Raw genomic sequence first — 14,545 nt, 5'->3', positions numbered from 1 at the left:
TCATCCGAATTGGGTTTTTTTGTTGCACATTGCCCCTTTAAATGTTATTTTTATTGCATGTTGCCACTTAAAAACATTATTTTTTTGCACATTGCCCCTTTAAAATGTTATTTTTATTGCACAATGCCCTCCAAAAATTGGCTTATGGGAGAAAGTGCAATCAAAATAATATTTCGACCGGGGAATATCCATTTTTTTAATTTTTAGGCGGGGAAGTGCGAAAATGAGAAATTGATAGGGGGTGAAGTGGATTTTGTCCAAGAAAAAGAAAAAGCCATACGAGGATTGTGTGGAGAGAATTATGGGAAAATTAGATGCTACACCGAGTTATTTACATCCAGTTACTATTAATCGTAGATTTAAACATAAACACACACACCCATGTGTATGTGTGTAACCTCATCTGCGGTTAACAAGCACCCAATGTAACATCTTACCTCCCGGATTCTAACCTGCATTTGGTTAATCAACTACATTTATCACAAACAAACCACCTAGATATATACACAATTTTTACATGCAAGAAATGGCGAAAAAAGAAAGGAAAAAAAAAAAAAAACAGAATAAATCCGATGATGAGCTTCTTCTCAACGGGGTTTTTGAATATTGATGAGCCCCTTTGTCAACCAAATCGCAGTTTCTCTCGACGAAACAGCTTCTTCTTCCCCAAACGGCTTCAAAATTCCGGCAAGCTCCTCTAGCCTCTGGCGTTTGAGAAGCTGCGCACAAAGCTCAAGCAAAGACTCCATTGCTTGTGCTTTATCGGTTGAAATTTCTTCTTCGACCGGCCAATTGTTATATACGCTACTCGAGCTCCCGTTTATCTTTTCCGTTGTCGTATTATCAATAGCAACTTCACAGTGAATTTGTTCTTGCTCAGGTTGTTGTAGTTGTAGTTGTTGTTGTTGTTCTGTTCGTTCTGTCTCATCTTCTTGCTGATCTGTCAGCGTACTTGTTCCGGATGAGCATACGGAGTTCGTAGTTTTGCTTTTACCGGCCGAATTGAATTTAGTGATTTTGATTGAATTAGGCCCGTTCTTCGATGAATTTCCATGATCGAGGGGCAATCTTGTCTTCTTCTTACCATCCTTTTTCGTAATAACAGTCGGCTCTTTCATTAGCCCTTTATTGTTACGTTTGTTCTCTCGTTTTACGGGGAGAAAAACGGGAGATAAGTCGCTGTACTTAGCCAGATATGGTTGTAAATGAGGATGCCTCAAAAGCTCTGCAGCCTTTAAGAAAATGGCCATATATCAGTATACGATACATCGATTACTTTTTATAATGCGATAAGTTTGTATTTGTATTTCAATTTTCATGCACTAACCGTTGGCCTATTGTTCTGGACTTTTTCGAAGCATGCTTTTGATCAGTTGCTTCCTATATGCAATGCCAATACCGTATTATAAATTTACGCAGATTACTTACGTGAAACGGAAAATTGTTTCCGAATTCGATTTTAACTCACAGTGAAGAAGAATATATTGTCGGGAGAGGAGAGAGAGTGGATCTGTTTATTTTGTTGACGAGTGCAGCCATATCCTGTTCGATTGATTAAACATTGCACGGGGCAATAAATTAATTAAGACGTAATTACGATTGAGGATCGAGAGATTTCAAGAAACTCACTGTAGCCCGGAACGGAGGTTGATGCGCAGCTATTTCAAACATGCAACAGCCTGCGAAAACGGAATAAAATTTGAGTTCACTATAGTAAAAAAGATTGAATAAAATAAAATGGTGACAAGTTAGATGTATGTTAGTTACCTAAAGACCATATATCCGACTTATAGCCGTACGGTATATCCGCTAGAATTTCCGGACACATGTAGTTTGGAGTGCCTACCACCTAAACATAACGCGATTCGAAAAAAAAATTGTTATCAGAGAGAGAGAGAGAGAGAGAGAGAGAGAGAGAGAGAGAGAGAGAGAGAGAGAGATGGTTACTGATGAAGCAAGATCATCTCTACTAAGCAATTTAGCTAATCCGAAATCACCTGCATGCAGAAGTCTTTTATTAGGCACACGAAAAAAACGAAGAATCAACATATGTAACAACAATTGAGGTTCTTATCAAATCTTACCGAGTCTGATTTCGTTGTCTCTGGTAAGGAAAATATTGGAGCACTGGATCCGAACAAGATCGCAAATGATTCGTTATAAAATTTCAGAATAAAAATAAAAAAAAAAAAAACGGCAAAATAAAGAAATCAATGTACCTTAAGATCCCGATGAAGGACTCTGTTAGAGTGCAGGTAATCCAATGCTAAAAGAAGCTGAGCCAGCCATCTGCATATCTTCTGTATATGGAAAAAAAACGTGGTTTATATTACAGCCCGTAAATTAGTGTATGTATGTGTATGTATATATGTCTATTACCTCTTCCGGAAAATGTATTCGTCTAGCTTTCTTGATTATCTCTGCCCTGCAAAATATTCAATAATATTTGATTTAGCCACATAAAAGACGAAAGCTGGAATAAATTATCGAGACTTACATGTCTCCACCTTCGCAGTAACTCGTCACGATGCACACGAACGAGCCCTGGTCCGTCAAAATTAACGTAACTTCATTTACTTGGACCACAGATTGAATCAAGAACTGAGGTATATATATATATATATATATATATAATGTACTTTTTTTACACTCTGTCGTGTGTTAGTTTTTAATTCACCTTCTCCACCCATGCATCCTTGTACTCGATGATATACGGGTTGTTCAATTTTTCCATCAAAGCCATCTGCATAAAGAATGATATATCGATTAAAAACACATAACTATATGAAATTAAAATGTGAAAATCAAGATATATTAAAAACACATCTCCCGCAAATTAATCACACCATATATATTTTCTTTTATGACAGAGAAGATATAGTAGTTGCTTCCCCATTGAATGATCACCAGAGCATAAATTCCTTATCATTAATGACAACTATACCCCCATGGATGGTCCCCGTAGACACGGTCGTATACTCGTATAAAAATTAAAAATACTGCCTCCATTTCTTTTCAAGTGACGTTTTAGCAATTAAAAAAAATTATATTATGTGATGTTCTAAAATTTCGATGTCGGAAAAATTAGTACTCTAACACTAACAACATAATGAAGTAAGAGAGAGAGAATGTTAGGGGCAATTTAGTCAAAATAAAGTAACAACTTTCATTTTAGTTGTACCTAATCAGAACATTTGTTTCAAGAACAGCTAAGAAAAAAAAAAGAATAAATTAATTGATTACTTCCTGGTGTGCAGTTTTCTTGAATTTTTCTGTTTGCTTGGCCAGACGAATCTTCTTTAAGACATACCTACAAAATGCAACGGAGAGTATGTAATTACTACATAATTAGAGGGCTAATCTGCAAACTTCTTAATTCCCATGATCATGCAAACAAGTTTAATAAAGAAAAAAAGGTTGTAATAAAAGTTTAATAAACCTCTTCTTCTCAGATTTGTGAAGAACAAGAAAAGCATCTCCAAAAGATCCTCTTCCAATCTGCTCCACCACTTCATAATCTTCCATCTTTGTTTTTTTTTTTATTTTCTTGCTGCTTGTGGACTCGGTTATGAGTTAACTCAGCTCTAACATATTATCAGAAAAGGGCTGTATATATGTAAAATATAATAACTTACCACAGCTGAATTTATTGCTCAATTGAGAAACATGACAGAACCATGAAGAAGAGCTTATTAAACATTGAATGCAACACGGGTGTAGTAAAATAGTAATTAAATGAAAATTTGAGGGTGTGGTAAGAAATAATTTTAAGTGGGAGGGGAGGGAAGATTATTTGAGGCAAAAGCAAAGTAGTTAATAATAAATAAATGAATAAATAAAAAAGATGGGACAAATTTAAATGAAAAGGGGGAACTTTGCTTGCGTTTCCAGATTCTGCTGTGACATAATTACAATTGTGTGGTTGGCCTGTCACTGTGTCCTTCTGGTGAATTGTTAATAGACACTGCGTGTGTGTGTGTGTGTTTTTTTTTTTTTTTTTTTTAATTCAAAAAAGTAAAAAAAAAAATGGGAAATTTACAATTTGCATCCCTTAAGTTTGCATTGAATTTACATTTGGTCCCCATGCTCATAAAAAATACATTTGGTCCCTTATTTTTTAATAATTTAACATTTTTGGTATTTTCCGTCAATTTACGGTTACTTTGTCAGTTAAGGCAATGATGGGACCACCCTTGGTTCCGTTAGTATTAACAGGAAATTGACTGAAAATACTAAATGTGTTGAATTTTTGAAATATGAGGAACCAAATGTGATTTTTGTGAATATGAGGGACCAAATGTGAAATCAGTGTAAGTTTGAGGAGTGAAAATTGTATTTTCTCATAAAAAAAACTACCAAAACTTAATTTTTTTTAGTTTGAACTATGAACTACGAGAAAGAATACTATTAATAAAGAGTCAACTATTTGCATAATAAATTGAACAAAAGAAGGTGAGAATCGGACTTATCGGATCAGAATTAATAATTTCAAGAAAAAAAATTATTTTTCTTGGAAATTAAATTTTTTGGAATAATCGGATCGAATGGTAACCAATAATATATATTAATATTGATATTATAAGAATAATTTTATAAAAAAATATAATGAAGTTTTAGGAAATATTTTCGAAAATGTATTCCAATACTCATACAAAATAAAATAAATGGAAACCAGAAATTTTGAAATTCGAAATGAAAAATATAATTTTAAAATAAAAAAGTATTGGGATCCCGATCGGCTAAATTCAAAAATTTATTCCCAATCAAGAAAAAAGTGAATACCATATTAGGATTACGGATTACTATAATCAAGATTAGGAGTTTTAATTAGGGGAAAATACAGTTTTTGTCCCTCAAGTTTGCATCGATTACACATTTAGTCTTATATTCACAAAAAACACATTTGGTCCCTCATGTTTTAGGAATTCAATATTTTTAGACCTTTCCATCCATTTTCCGTTAGTACTAACGGAATCAGGCGTGTGCCCACCACTGCCTTAACTGACATACTAACGATAAATTGACGAAATGACCGAAAATGTTAAATTATTGAAACATGATGGACCAAATGTTTTTTCGTAAACATGAAGTACTAGATGTGGAATTAATATAAACTTGAGGGGTGGAAACTGTAATTTCCCCATTTTAATGGGCAAGGGGCAAAACAGGAAAGACAAAAAAACAACAGAAAATGAACAAAACCTCCGGACAAATAAGGCAAGTTCGTTCATTGGCGAAAAAGTTAGAAAGAGAAACGTCTCTTCTTCTTCTCCTCCTCCTTCCTTCCTTCCTTCATTCTTCTGTTCTCTCTCGTTCATCAGAAAATTGAAATTAATTTTTAAATAAATAAATAAATAGATAACAAAATCACAATAGAAAAAAGTTTAGAATTCATTCATCCTCCTCAAATTCGTTTCCTGAAGTTTCAAATCAAATCCTGTTCGGCAGGAGCACGAAGCATATATATATATTCTTCTCCGATCTCGTAAATTCCTCGGTCAGTTTCTTATTTATTTATTTTTTAACTTTTTTCCATTAATTAATTGCTTTGTGTATTTATGTTCTTCTTATGCGTCCACAGACGGTGGATCTGCCGTTTCAGTAAAGATTTCATTTTGGGGGTTTTATTTTATATTAATTAATATCGTGAAAAAAATGATTATGAAATGAACGTTTGTGTTTATTTATTTATTTATTGGAGAATAATTTATTTATTTATTTATATATTTTTTTGTATATTTTGCAATAGGGAGGATTTTATTTATTTATTTGTTGGAGACTATTGCAATAGGGAGGATTTTATTTATTTATTTGTTGGAGACTATTTTTTTTTTTTGTGTATATTCTGCAATAGGGAGGATTTTATTATATTTGAATGTTGTTTTGATTGGGTTTGAGGTGTGTTGGTTTGAATTTTTCGGGTAATTTTTTTGTATATTTTGCAATAGGGAGGATTTTATTATATTTGAATGTTGTTTTGTTTGGGTTTGAGGTGTGTTGGCATGAGTTGGTTTGAATTTTTCGGGTAATATGCCAACGCGATGAATTTTGTCAATGATGTCATGTCGTTTTACACCGTAGATATAGGAACATTCACAAACATACACATGCGTGTGTGTAAAACATATATATATATATATATATATATATATATATATATATATATATATATATATATATATATTACTTGATATTATCTTGCTTTCAATGTGGGAATAGGTGTTATAACAATACACTTGTGGTATATTCTTTTCCGGACATCGTTGATTTAAAATGTACGTTAGCACGTGTTGTTTGCGTTTCTTTGTTCTTTTCCTTGTCTATACGGACAACAAGATTATCGCGTCAATTAGTTGTAACAACATGTATCGCAGGCAGAAATCACGAAATGGAACACGACGAAACAGGGTGCCAAGCTTCTCCAGAAGGCCCTCTTCTATGCGTGAACAATTGCGGCTTCTTCGGCAGTGCTGCAAACATGAATATGTGCTCCAAGTGTTACAAGGACCTGATTCTGAAACAAGAGCAAGCTAAATTCGCCGCCTCGTCGATCGAAAACATCGTCAACGGATCATCAAGTGGGACCCCCACCGAGCAAGATTCCGTAATTGTTGCAGAATCTGCAAACATCCCGACTCCTTCAGTCGAAGCAAAGTCAATTTCTTTGCCGTCGGTTATCAACGCTTCGACCTCGGACGAACCACCCAGAGCAAAGGAAGGGCCTAGCAAGTGCAGCTCCTGCAAGAAACGGGTCGGGCTAACCGGGTTCAAATGCCGGTGCGGCAACACTTTCTGCGGGTCGCACCGCTACTCGGACAAACACGATTGCCCGTTCGATTACCGGACCGCTGGTCGGGATGCTATAGCCAGAGCCAACCCGGTCGTGAAGGCGGAAAAGCTCGATAAAATCTAGTTTGGAATTTCTTTCTTTTCAATATGGCATTTTTCGATTCTAATCTTCCAAGATGATGATTGGTGATTGTGAGTTGGATGGATGTGTTGTGTTATGATTGGTGAGAATATGTTTGTGGTGGGTCCCAGTTTATGTGTCTTGTATGTGTGTGTGTGTGTGATGGTACTTTCTGCATCATATGTATGGTGTTTATTCATGTGTCTATGTGTGGTGTGCGGTTCTATATCCTATGATAATAACTTGCAGGCATCCACAAAGACAGGCTTGTAATATATTTGTATTTGTTCTAAATTCTAATGGCATCTTTTACTTGCATAAGTATTTGTTGTTATAGATGGTGTTCTCGTCATTTTTGTAGAATCTACACCTGGTGAATACACAATATAGTTTTATATAATTAATCTACACATAAACACACACCAATGTGCGTGTGCTTCTTAGTGGCTAGTTATTTATGTAAATTTATGGTTTAAAATTGCGCTTCTGCTATAATATTCTCGTATGCTGAAGCTAGCGAGTGGAATGAGTACTTGCAATATTATTTAGAATATTAATAAATATTTAAAAAAATATAAAAATATAACTAAAATGTTCTCTACACTAATCCTATCTCCATAAGTTTTTTGGGGGATAATTTTATTTACGAACAATTAGGGCAAAATTGGGGAAAAAAAAAAAAAAAAAAAAAAAGAATTCTCTAAAACCGCAGTTAATTTCGTCAATGGTGAGTTAGCGTAATTCTACCTGTAAAAGTGACGATCCGGTGTAGCTTCTGGGAGCACGAAACATCAGGTACACCGGCGCCGTTCCCCCAACAGTTGGTTCAATTCCGAGGCGTCTCTTAATACTGCATCCAAACTGTTCGACATATTGTCGCACCGGCCACCGGAGTAAAAAAAAATATATATGAGCAAGAGGCCTCCTCCCGATCCGGCGGCGGTTCTCAGAGGCCACCGCGCCTCCGTCACGGATATCTGCTTCCACCCATCAAAGAACATCATATTCACCGGCTCCGCAGACGGCGAACTCCGCATCTGGGACACGTTACAGCACCGCACGATTTCATCCTCATGGGTCCACAGCGCAGCTCACGGTGTAATAAGCATCGCCGCCGCTGAAGAAAACAGAGTGATCACTCAGGGAAGGGACGGAGCTATCAAGAACTGGGATATAGGAGAAGGCACCGCCATCTCTCGAACCCCACTCACCACTATCAAAACTAATTCCTACCACTTTTGCAAGCTCTCACTCATAAACAACAATCATAACAATAATCATGTCGCCGTAGCTGGAGAAGATTTGTCGGCGGTCGAAATCTGGGATATTAATAGAGCCGAAAAGCTCGTAAAACTGAGCTCCTCAAATTCTTCGAGAGGAATGTGTATGGCAGTTCGAGGTTTTGAGTTGCAAGGGTACGTAAATGTTGTGTCTGGATACGAAGATGGATCGATGGCTTTGTGGGATTTAAGGAATCCGGCTTTACCGGTGACTAGTATGAAATTCCACTCGGAGCCCGTTTTGAGTTTGTGCATAGACAGTTCGTGTGGAGGTGGGGTTTCTGGTTCTGCAGACGAAAAAATTGTGATTTTTAAATTGGATGCTTCGACCGGTTCTTGTTTGGTAAAGAGAGAGATTGTCTTGGAGAGAGGTGGAATTTCGGGAACTTCGATTAGGCCCGATGGTAAAATTGTTGCTACTGCAGGGTGGGATCATAGGGTGAGGGTATACGACTATCGAAAGGGGAATGCTTTGGCTGTATTGAAATATCATCATGCGATTTGTAATGCGGTCTCGTTTTCGGATAATTGTAGATTGATGGCTTCGTCTTCGGAAGATACTACTGTTGCTTTGTGGGAAATTTATCCTCCTTCAACGAACTGAAATCAGACTTCCATTGAATTCTTGATTATTGTTTGCGTCATATTTATTGTGTAATCTGCACCAAGTTTATGGTGAACCTTACTCTGTTTTTTTTGTTTTCAACATGAAAAAGTGCAATCACAAACTTTGGTATTCAGTACATCTCACACATAGAAATTAGAAAGCATTGTTTGTGATGTCCTATTTATTACAAACCAGAGACCAACGCGTTGGTTATTACAACAAGATTCCTAATCTATAAAACATCAAAGATTGTGTTAGAAAATTCCGGTTAGTTTGGGATACCCGCTAACGCTACAATGTTTACAGCACGACAAATGGCCGAAGATCGGAAAGATTAATATGTACAGTTGGAAAGCCCATTTGAAATTTGGCAAGAAACTCCATAAGAATCACAATTGCCAATAATAGTATCGCGGATCAAGGAGAATCGCAACTTTAGTGTGATGATCAAAAGTCATTTTCTTTTTCGAGTTTCTATCAAATTTCAAATAACCTTTCCAACTGTACTTACTCATCCTTCGAACCCTCGAAAACACGACATGCATATAAGTATGACAGCATTAGCATTCCTCATCTTTTATGATTAGAACAACAAGATGTAAAAAGGTTAAAAACTAAGAAACCGAAAAATCAGACAGAAATTCCACCGGAAGATTCAGCTTCAAGATACTTGCAGATCCTCTCCATAACCTCTCTCCCCTTAACACTATTATGCTGAAACTTCTCAACGCATTTCTGCTCGATCTTCCCCGCCATTGAAGCCAGCTTCGAAAACGGCTTTATACTTATGCTAGTCTCCTGCCTACACACAGTCCACCCGTTTGGATTATCCGGGTGAGGATCATACCTAATCTTCTCCTCCACTTCAATGAACTTTTGGAGACTAATATTACGAGTGGTTAGTTGCATAGACCTTGACTGTGCATCAACCACCGTTGATTCGACACAGTGGCACATATCTTGGCCGATGATTTTACGAACAAACCATGGCCCAGGGGCGTGGATGGTAAGTGCGCGAGTTGTGTGTAGTTTGCCTGAGTCAGGTTCCAGCTTGTGGCTTAAAGTATCGACTTCGAGTATGTGGGATAGAGTTCGTTTGTTCTCTGGATCGGAGAATTTGCGCCAAGATGCAGCGGTTACTCTTTCCCAGGGGTGCTTGTATGTGTGTTCTTGAGAATATGCCCTAACCATACTTTCTTTTTTTGGATTGATCTGCTGCTGATCAAAAGAAATAGAGCACCAATTAAATCGATGTAATTATAGAACATATACGCAACAACATAGAGAGCTAAAAAAACACGCAGAAACAGTCGTCGAGTAGGATAAATTGTGATGCGATTCAACCATGAATCAACATTCATAAGGTTTTGCATTTCACTCCATATTGTTGGATTCAGCCATTTTTAAACTCATGGTAATACAAACTAGAAGAATCCAACACACGAGCAAGATTTCACAGTATCCAATTATGATTTAGAAACTCAGCTAAAACAGATTTGAAGTCAAGGTAATATGTAAAAACTGAAAGTGATCACCAATCGAATCAATCGAAATTTTTAATTCTGCATGACGAATAATCGCAAACATTGAGCAAATCCACAGATTAAAACAACAAAACATTTGCCAGATAAAGCAATTTAGAGATCATAATTAAGAAATCTGTAGAGCTACGACCATGAGAAATTCCAATTCAGAAAAATCCGCCCATGGAAAAAAAAAAAAAAAAACAGATGGAATTTCTTAACCGTACTTCGCCGGACAAAAGTTAGGCTCGATCACCACTTATTCGCAGGTTCTCCGAAATTGAGGCACAAATTTTCAAACGAAGAAGAAAGACGTGATTTATGTTTGAATTGTTAACGAATTACCTTAATCGGTGGCGATTGAAGTCGGCAATTGCTGGAGGAGGCGGCGGCGTGGAGGCGGCTAGGGCTCTCTGGAGTGAGGAGCTGGGCTTCTGAATTTGAGCTGAAATTCACCGATCTAAAATCTGAATAATAAAAAAGAATTAGAATTTTTAATTATTTTACTGGGTTTTCATAACAAATAAAATAAATTAATTATAGACTGATTAGGACATTCAACTCTGTTATGGATATTTTTTTCCTAGAAATTCTTTATAGTTTCTATTATAAATATCGGGTAAAATGAATTTTTAAGTCCTGTAAGTTTACTAGTTCAGAGTTTTAGTCCACCATGTTTCAAAATCAGAATTTTAGTCTTGTAAATTACAAAAATTGGGAATTTTGGTCATATGAGCTGTTATAACAGGTAATGTGATGGTTGGTTGAATGAGTTGGCATTTAAAGTATAAAAATAAATAAATAAATCCAAAATAAATTAGGTGATGTGGCTAATGAATTGGACGATTTTGGAGGAAAATAAAATATACCAACATTTTTTTTATTTGATGAATGAAATAAGCATTTTTTAGTAACTACTTTTTAATTAATATTTCATAGTTTTCAATTGATAAAAATAGTAATTAACTATATTTTATTACTCGTTATTGGTATTTATTTCTCTTGGTTTGATAACGTATTTTATGTTTGGAGGCTCTAGAATGCTTTTTTTGGTACATTTAATTTAATAGAGTTTTGAATATATTTTATTATTTTTTTGGTTAATTCGTAATTGTGTATTAAATTTTTTATACTAATTATGATTATCCATGTCATTTAACTTTACAGCAAGTTTTCATAAAAGGTTTTTTTTCTCGTATTTTTGTTGAATTTGATTGTTCGTTCATTTTCATTATAATCACTAAGTAGAGATTTGTAAAAAAATGAAATATTTAGATAAATATGAATTTAATTACTACTTTTATCAAATAAAAACTAAGAAATATTAATTAAACATTAGTTAGTCTTATTTTCTTCATAAAAAATATAATGGTAGAGTTTATTCAATGGTTTATTGTGATTCTTTATTGCAAATATAACAACAAAATAAATATATAAATTAATATGTTAAATTTTCCTCATTATTTTGGTGAATTTGACATTGAGGATCAAATTTTTCTCCAAAACCATCCAACTCATTATCCACATCATCTAATTTATTTTTAATTTATTGATTTTTTATATTTTAAATGCCAACTCATTCAACCAACCATCACATTACCTGTTATAGCAGGTCATATGACCAAAATTCTCAACTTTTGTAACTTACACGACTAAAATTCTGATTTTGAAATATAGTGGACTAAAAGGCTCAACTAATAAACTTATAGGACTAAAAAACTCATTTTGCCTAAAATATCACCTATAACATCATAACAATTCTCGATTAAGTTAATTAAAATTGTTACATTTTTCAACACTATTTAGGTTGAACCGGTCACATATGGTCAATCAACATCTATCTACTGTTTGCAAACTATTGTACGGGGACATAGTTTACTTGTGCACTTCGCATGACTGCGATTCGAGTTTCCTAGTCAATAAAATAAAATTTATTAAAAGAGGATCAGAATTTCATTTAAAATAAAGGCAATTGGAAAAATAAATTATTATTTAATCCATAAAATCAATAACCCGATTAATTAATTAATTTACAAAATGAGATGGTCCAACAAACAAGAAAGTCAAAAAAATTATTATTAATTTCAGAAGATATTTATCTCACCCCAGTCTAGGATCCATTACCAAAACACTGCAAGCGAGCTAGCTCCTTTAACGATGCATACATACACTGGTTTTAATTACAGTAACAATAATAATAATAATTAATTATTAATTGAGAATATATAAATTGAGAATAATTAATTATTAATTGAGAACAATTTAATTGTAAATTGTACTACAGTCACATAGAACAAGACAATGGCGTGCACATGCCTTGCCAATTGCTAAATATCGTTCTTATTAATTTCCTCTGTATCTGTATCAAAATTCCATTTGTTTCCATTCTTCTCATGGGGTGTCCAAACATTAGTACACAACTTGATTAAATGAATATACATAATATACTTATATAGTTGGGGTAAGATTTTTTTTTTTTTTTTTACATATAAACAATAAGTCTTGAGATAACTGTCAAATCTATGTGCTACACCTACGCACTTTCGATGAATTTATCATCTACTCACCAATATATGGTAAACATTGAATTTACTCCCTCTGTTCCATAATAACTGTCTATTTTTTAAAATATTTTTGTTCCATATTGTCAGTCACTTCAGATTTTCAATACTGCATTAAATGCATTTTTCCTGCTTTAACCTTATTAATGAAAATCTGATTATTAATTTTCTCTTATAAATCATTAAATAATAAAGGTTGTTTTAGTCATTTTTCTATGATTTTTCTAAAATCAAGATATATTTATTAAGTTTCTTAATCTTTGTGAAAAGTGAAAATAGGGCCCAATGAATTAATTAATCCAACTCATTAGCATATTTTTCCTACTAGACAGCTTAAAAAGAAATCACCGCATTCAGTTCTTCTTATATCGGCTTCCGGGATACTCTAGCTCGTTGATGATGACGATGGATGTACCTAAACTGGCTTAATTTGAATTTTTAAGAGGAGAGATAAAGATGTAAGATAAATACACATGCAATTTGAATCTTAACCTAGCTAGTTTCCACATCTTTGTTCTTCATTGAGAGTGAGATCCACTTCTAAGTGTGGGAAACACGCGAGTTCAAATTCTTGGAGGTTGTATGTATATGCGCATTATATATATTGACGTATAAAATTCAGAATGGATTTGTTAACAAATTGCAAAAGATTTTTCATCACATACATTCTTGATAAGGATAAGAATATAATCTATGACTTATGAGATATATTATACATCTAGTGAAATATACCATATAATTCTAAATCGTAAATTTACATAAATAACTATTCAGCCACTAAATATATAAAGAAAAGAGTAAAAAAAACAAGATGAATTTCACAAGGTGTAGATTATTTTACCAAACATAATTATCTAGTAATTGGGTGTATATAAGTATCATAGTGTAAGGAATTTTTGGACGCATGAATTAAAGGGGTTTCAGCGATCGGAAAAACCCTAGTTAAATTATTGTCCCCAAGAAAACAACCCTACGAAACCCTAACCCTAGAATCTTATACCTATCGTAATTAATTCAAGAAATTACTTAATTATATATTAATGAATATAATAATAGTAGTAATTAATTAACACAAGCATATATAGAGTGGGTTCCAGAAATATTAACAAAATGCTCCATCTCGAGGCGACACGAGCACTTTCCCGGCGTTCCCTCCCACCACCCCCCTCTCTTTGAAACTATCAATTTTTGTTTCTCTCTCTAGATTCTCGTGTACATTTCTTCCAACTTTACCCCCCATTGTCCACCTCAAATTACGACCCCCCCCCCCCCCCCCCACCCCCTCATTAATCTCTTTCTCATTCATTCACTGTTTCTATATAATTTCAACTTTCAAAACACTAAATTGGTTCGTTGTTCATGTTTGTGTGTGTGTGTTGATTTCCTCCTTTAAAAATTAAATGCATGAGAAAATTAATTTACTGCAAGTAGTTAAATTAATGAAATTAAATTAGTCATATGGATTAATGCAAAATTAAATAAAATCTGTTGAGGATCCAAATGGTCATTTTTGTTGGTGGCGCAATTACTTACTGGCTGGCTGGCTGGCTGATCAGGTTGACTTATCACTACCTTTCATAGTCTTCTTAATTACTTATCTTCTTGGATCAATTCAATTTATTTAATCTTTTAACTTAATTATATATACTTTGTTTTTTTTCCTA

At 34.3% G+C, this 14,545-nt stretch overlaps 4 protein-coding genes across 8 annotated transcripts; 2 read left to right on the top strand and 2 right to left on the bottom strand.

The window, feature by feature from the left end:
• Window positions 1-457: 457 nt before the first annotated feature.
• LOC105950923 (serine/threonine-protein kinase Nek6) lies at window positions 458-3,712 on the bottom strand. The gene is given in 14 exon segments (XM_088816409.1): window positions 458-1,232; window positions 1,328-1,336; window positions 1,338-1,380; window positions 1,469-1,542; window positions 1,630-1,679; window positions 1,768-1,849; window positions 1,948-1,997; window positions 2,085-2,127; window positions 2,220-2,300; window positions 2,380-2,425; window positions 2,498-2,544; window positions 2,678-2,743; window positions 3,244-3,310; window positions 3,440-3,712. Coding segments are annotated over 14 exon segments (1,389 nt in total). The 5' UTR covers window positions 3,526-3,712; the 3' UTR covers window positions 458-587.
• A 1,499-nt stretch (window positions 3,713-5,211) lies between these two features.
• On the top strand, window positions 5,212-7,240 carry LOC105950938 (zinc finger A20 and AN1 domain-containing stress-associated protein 8). Of its 4 annotated transcripts, none has more exons than XM_012974328.2 (2): window positions 5,212-5,497; window positions 6,379-7,240. In XM_012974328.2, exon 2 carries the CDS (start codon window positions 6,389-6,391, stop codon window positions 6,911-6,913), a length of 525 nt encoding a protein of 174 aa, XP_012829782.2. In that variant the 5' UTR covers window positions 5,212-5,497; window positions 6,379-6,388; the 3' UTR covers window positions 6,914-7,240. The 4 variants fall into 4 exon arrangements, with proteins under 4 accessions (XP_012829782.2, XP_088672532.1, XP_088672533.1 ...); XM_088816406.1 differs by having other exon boundaries at window positions 5,238-5,497; window positions 6,375-7,240; XM_088816407.1 differs by lacking the exon at window positions 5,212-5,497 and adding an exon at window positions 5,857-5,898.
• Window positions 7,241-7,544: 304 nt separating this feature from the next.
• On the top strand, window positions 7,545-8,930 carry EMB2757 (Transducin/WD40 repeat-like superfamily protein). Its single transcript, XM_012974339.2, has one exon. The coding sequence runs from the start codon at window positions 7,820-7,822 to the stop codon at window positions 8,792-8,794; it is 975 nt and encodes a 324-aa protein (XP_012829793.2). The 5' UTR covers window positions 7,545-7,819; the 3' UTR covers window positions 8,795-8,930.
• Window positions 8,907-10,787, bottom strand: LOC105950957 (uncharacterized). 2 transcript variants are annotated; one of them, XM_012974347.2, is made up of 2 exons: window positions 10,666-10,787; window positions 8,907-10,015 (listed from the first exon to the last, which is right to left on the bottom strand). In XM_012974347.2, exon 2 carries the CDS (start codon window positions 9,986-9,988, stop codon window positions 9,428-9,430), a length of 561 nt encoding a protein of 186 aa, XP_012829801.1. In that variant the 5' UTR covers window positions 9,989-10,015; window positions 10,666-10,787; the 3' UTR covers window positions 8,907-9,427. The 2 variants fall into 2 exon arrangements, with proteins under 2 accessions (XP_012829801.1, XP_012829806.1); XM_012974352.2 differs by having other exon boundaries at window positions 8,907-10,012.
• Window positions 10,788-14,545: the final 3,758 nt, after the last annotated feature.

The sequence above is a fragment of the Erythranthe guttata genome, chromosome 4 (genome assembly GCF_056151865.1).
Source record: "Erythranthe guttata isolate IM_541 chromosome 4, IM_541, whole genome shotgun sequence".
Taxonomy (NCBI): domain Eukaryota; kingdom Viridiplantae; phylum Streptophyta; class Magnoliopsida; order Lamiales; family Phrymaceae; genus Erythranthe; species Erythranthe guttata.
This window is presented reverse-complemented; position numbering and strand designations above follow the sequence as displayed.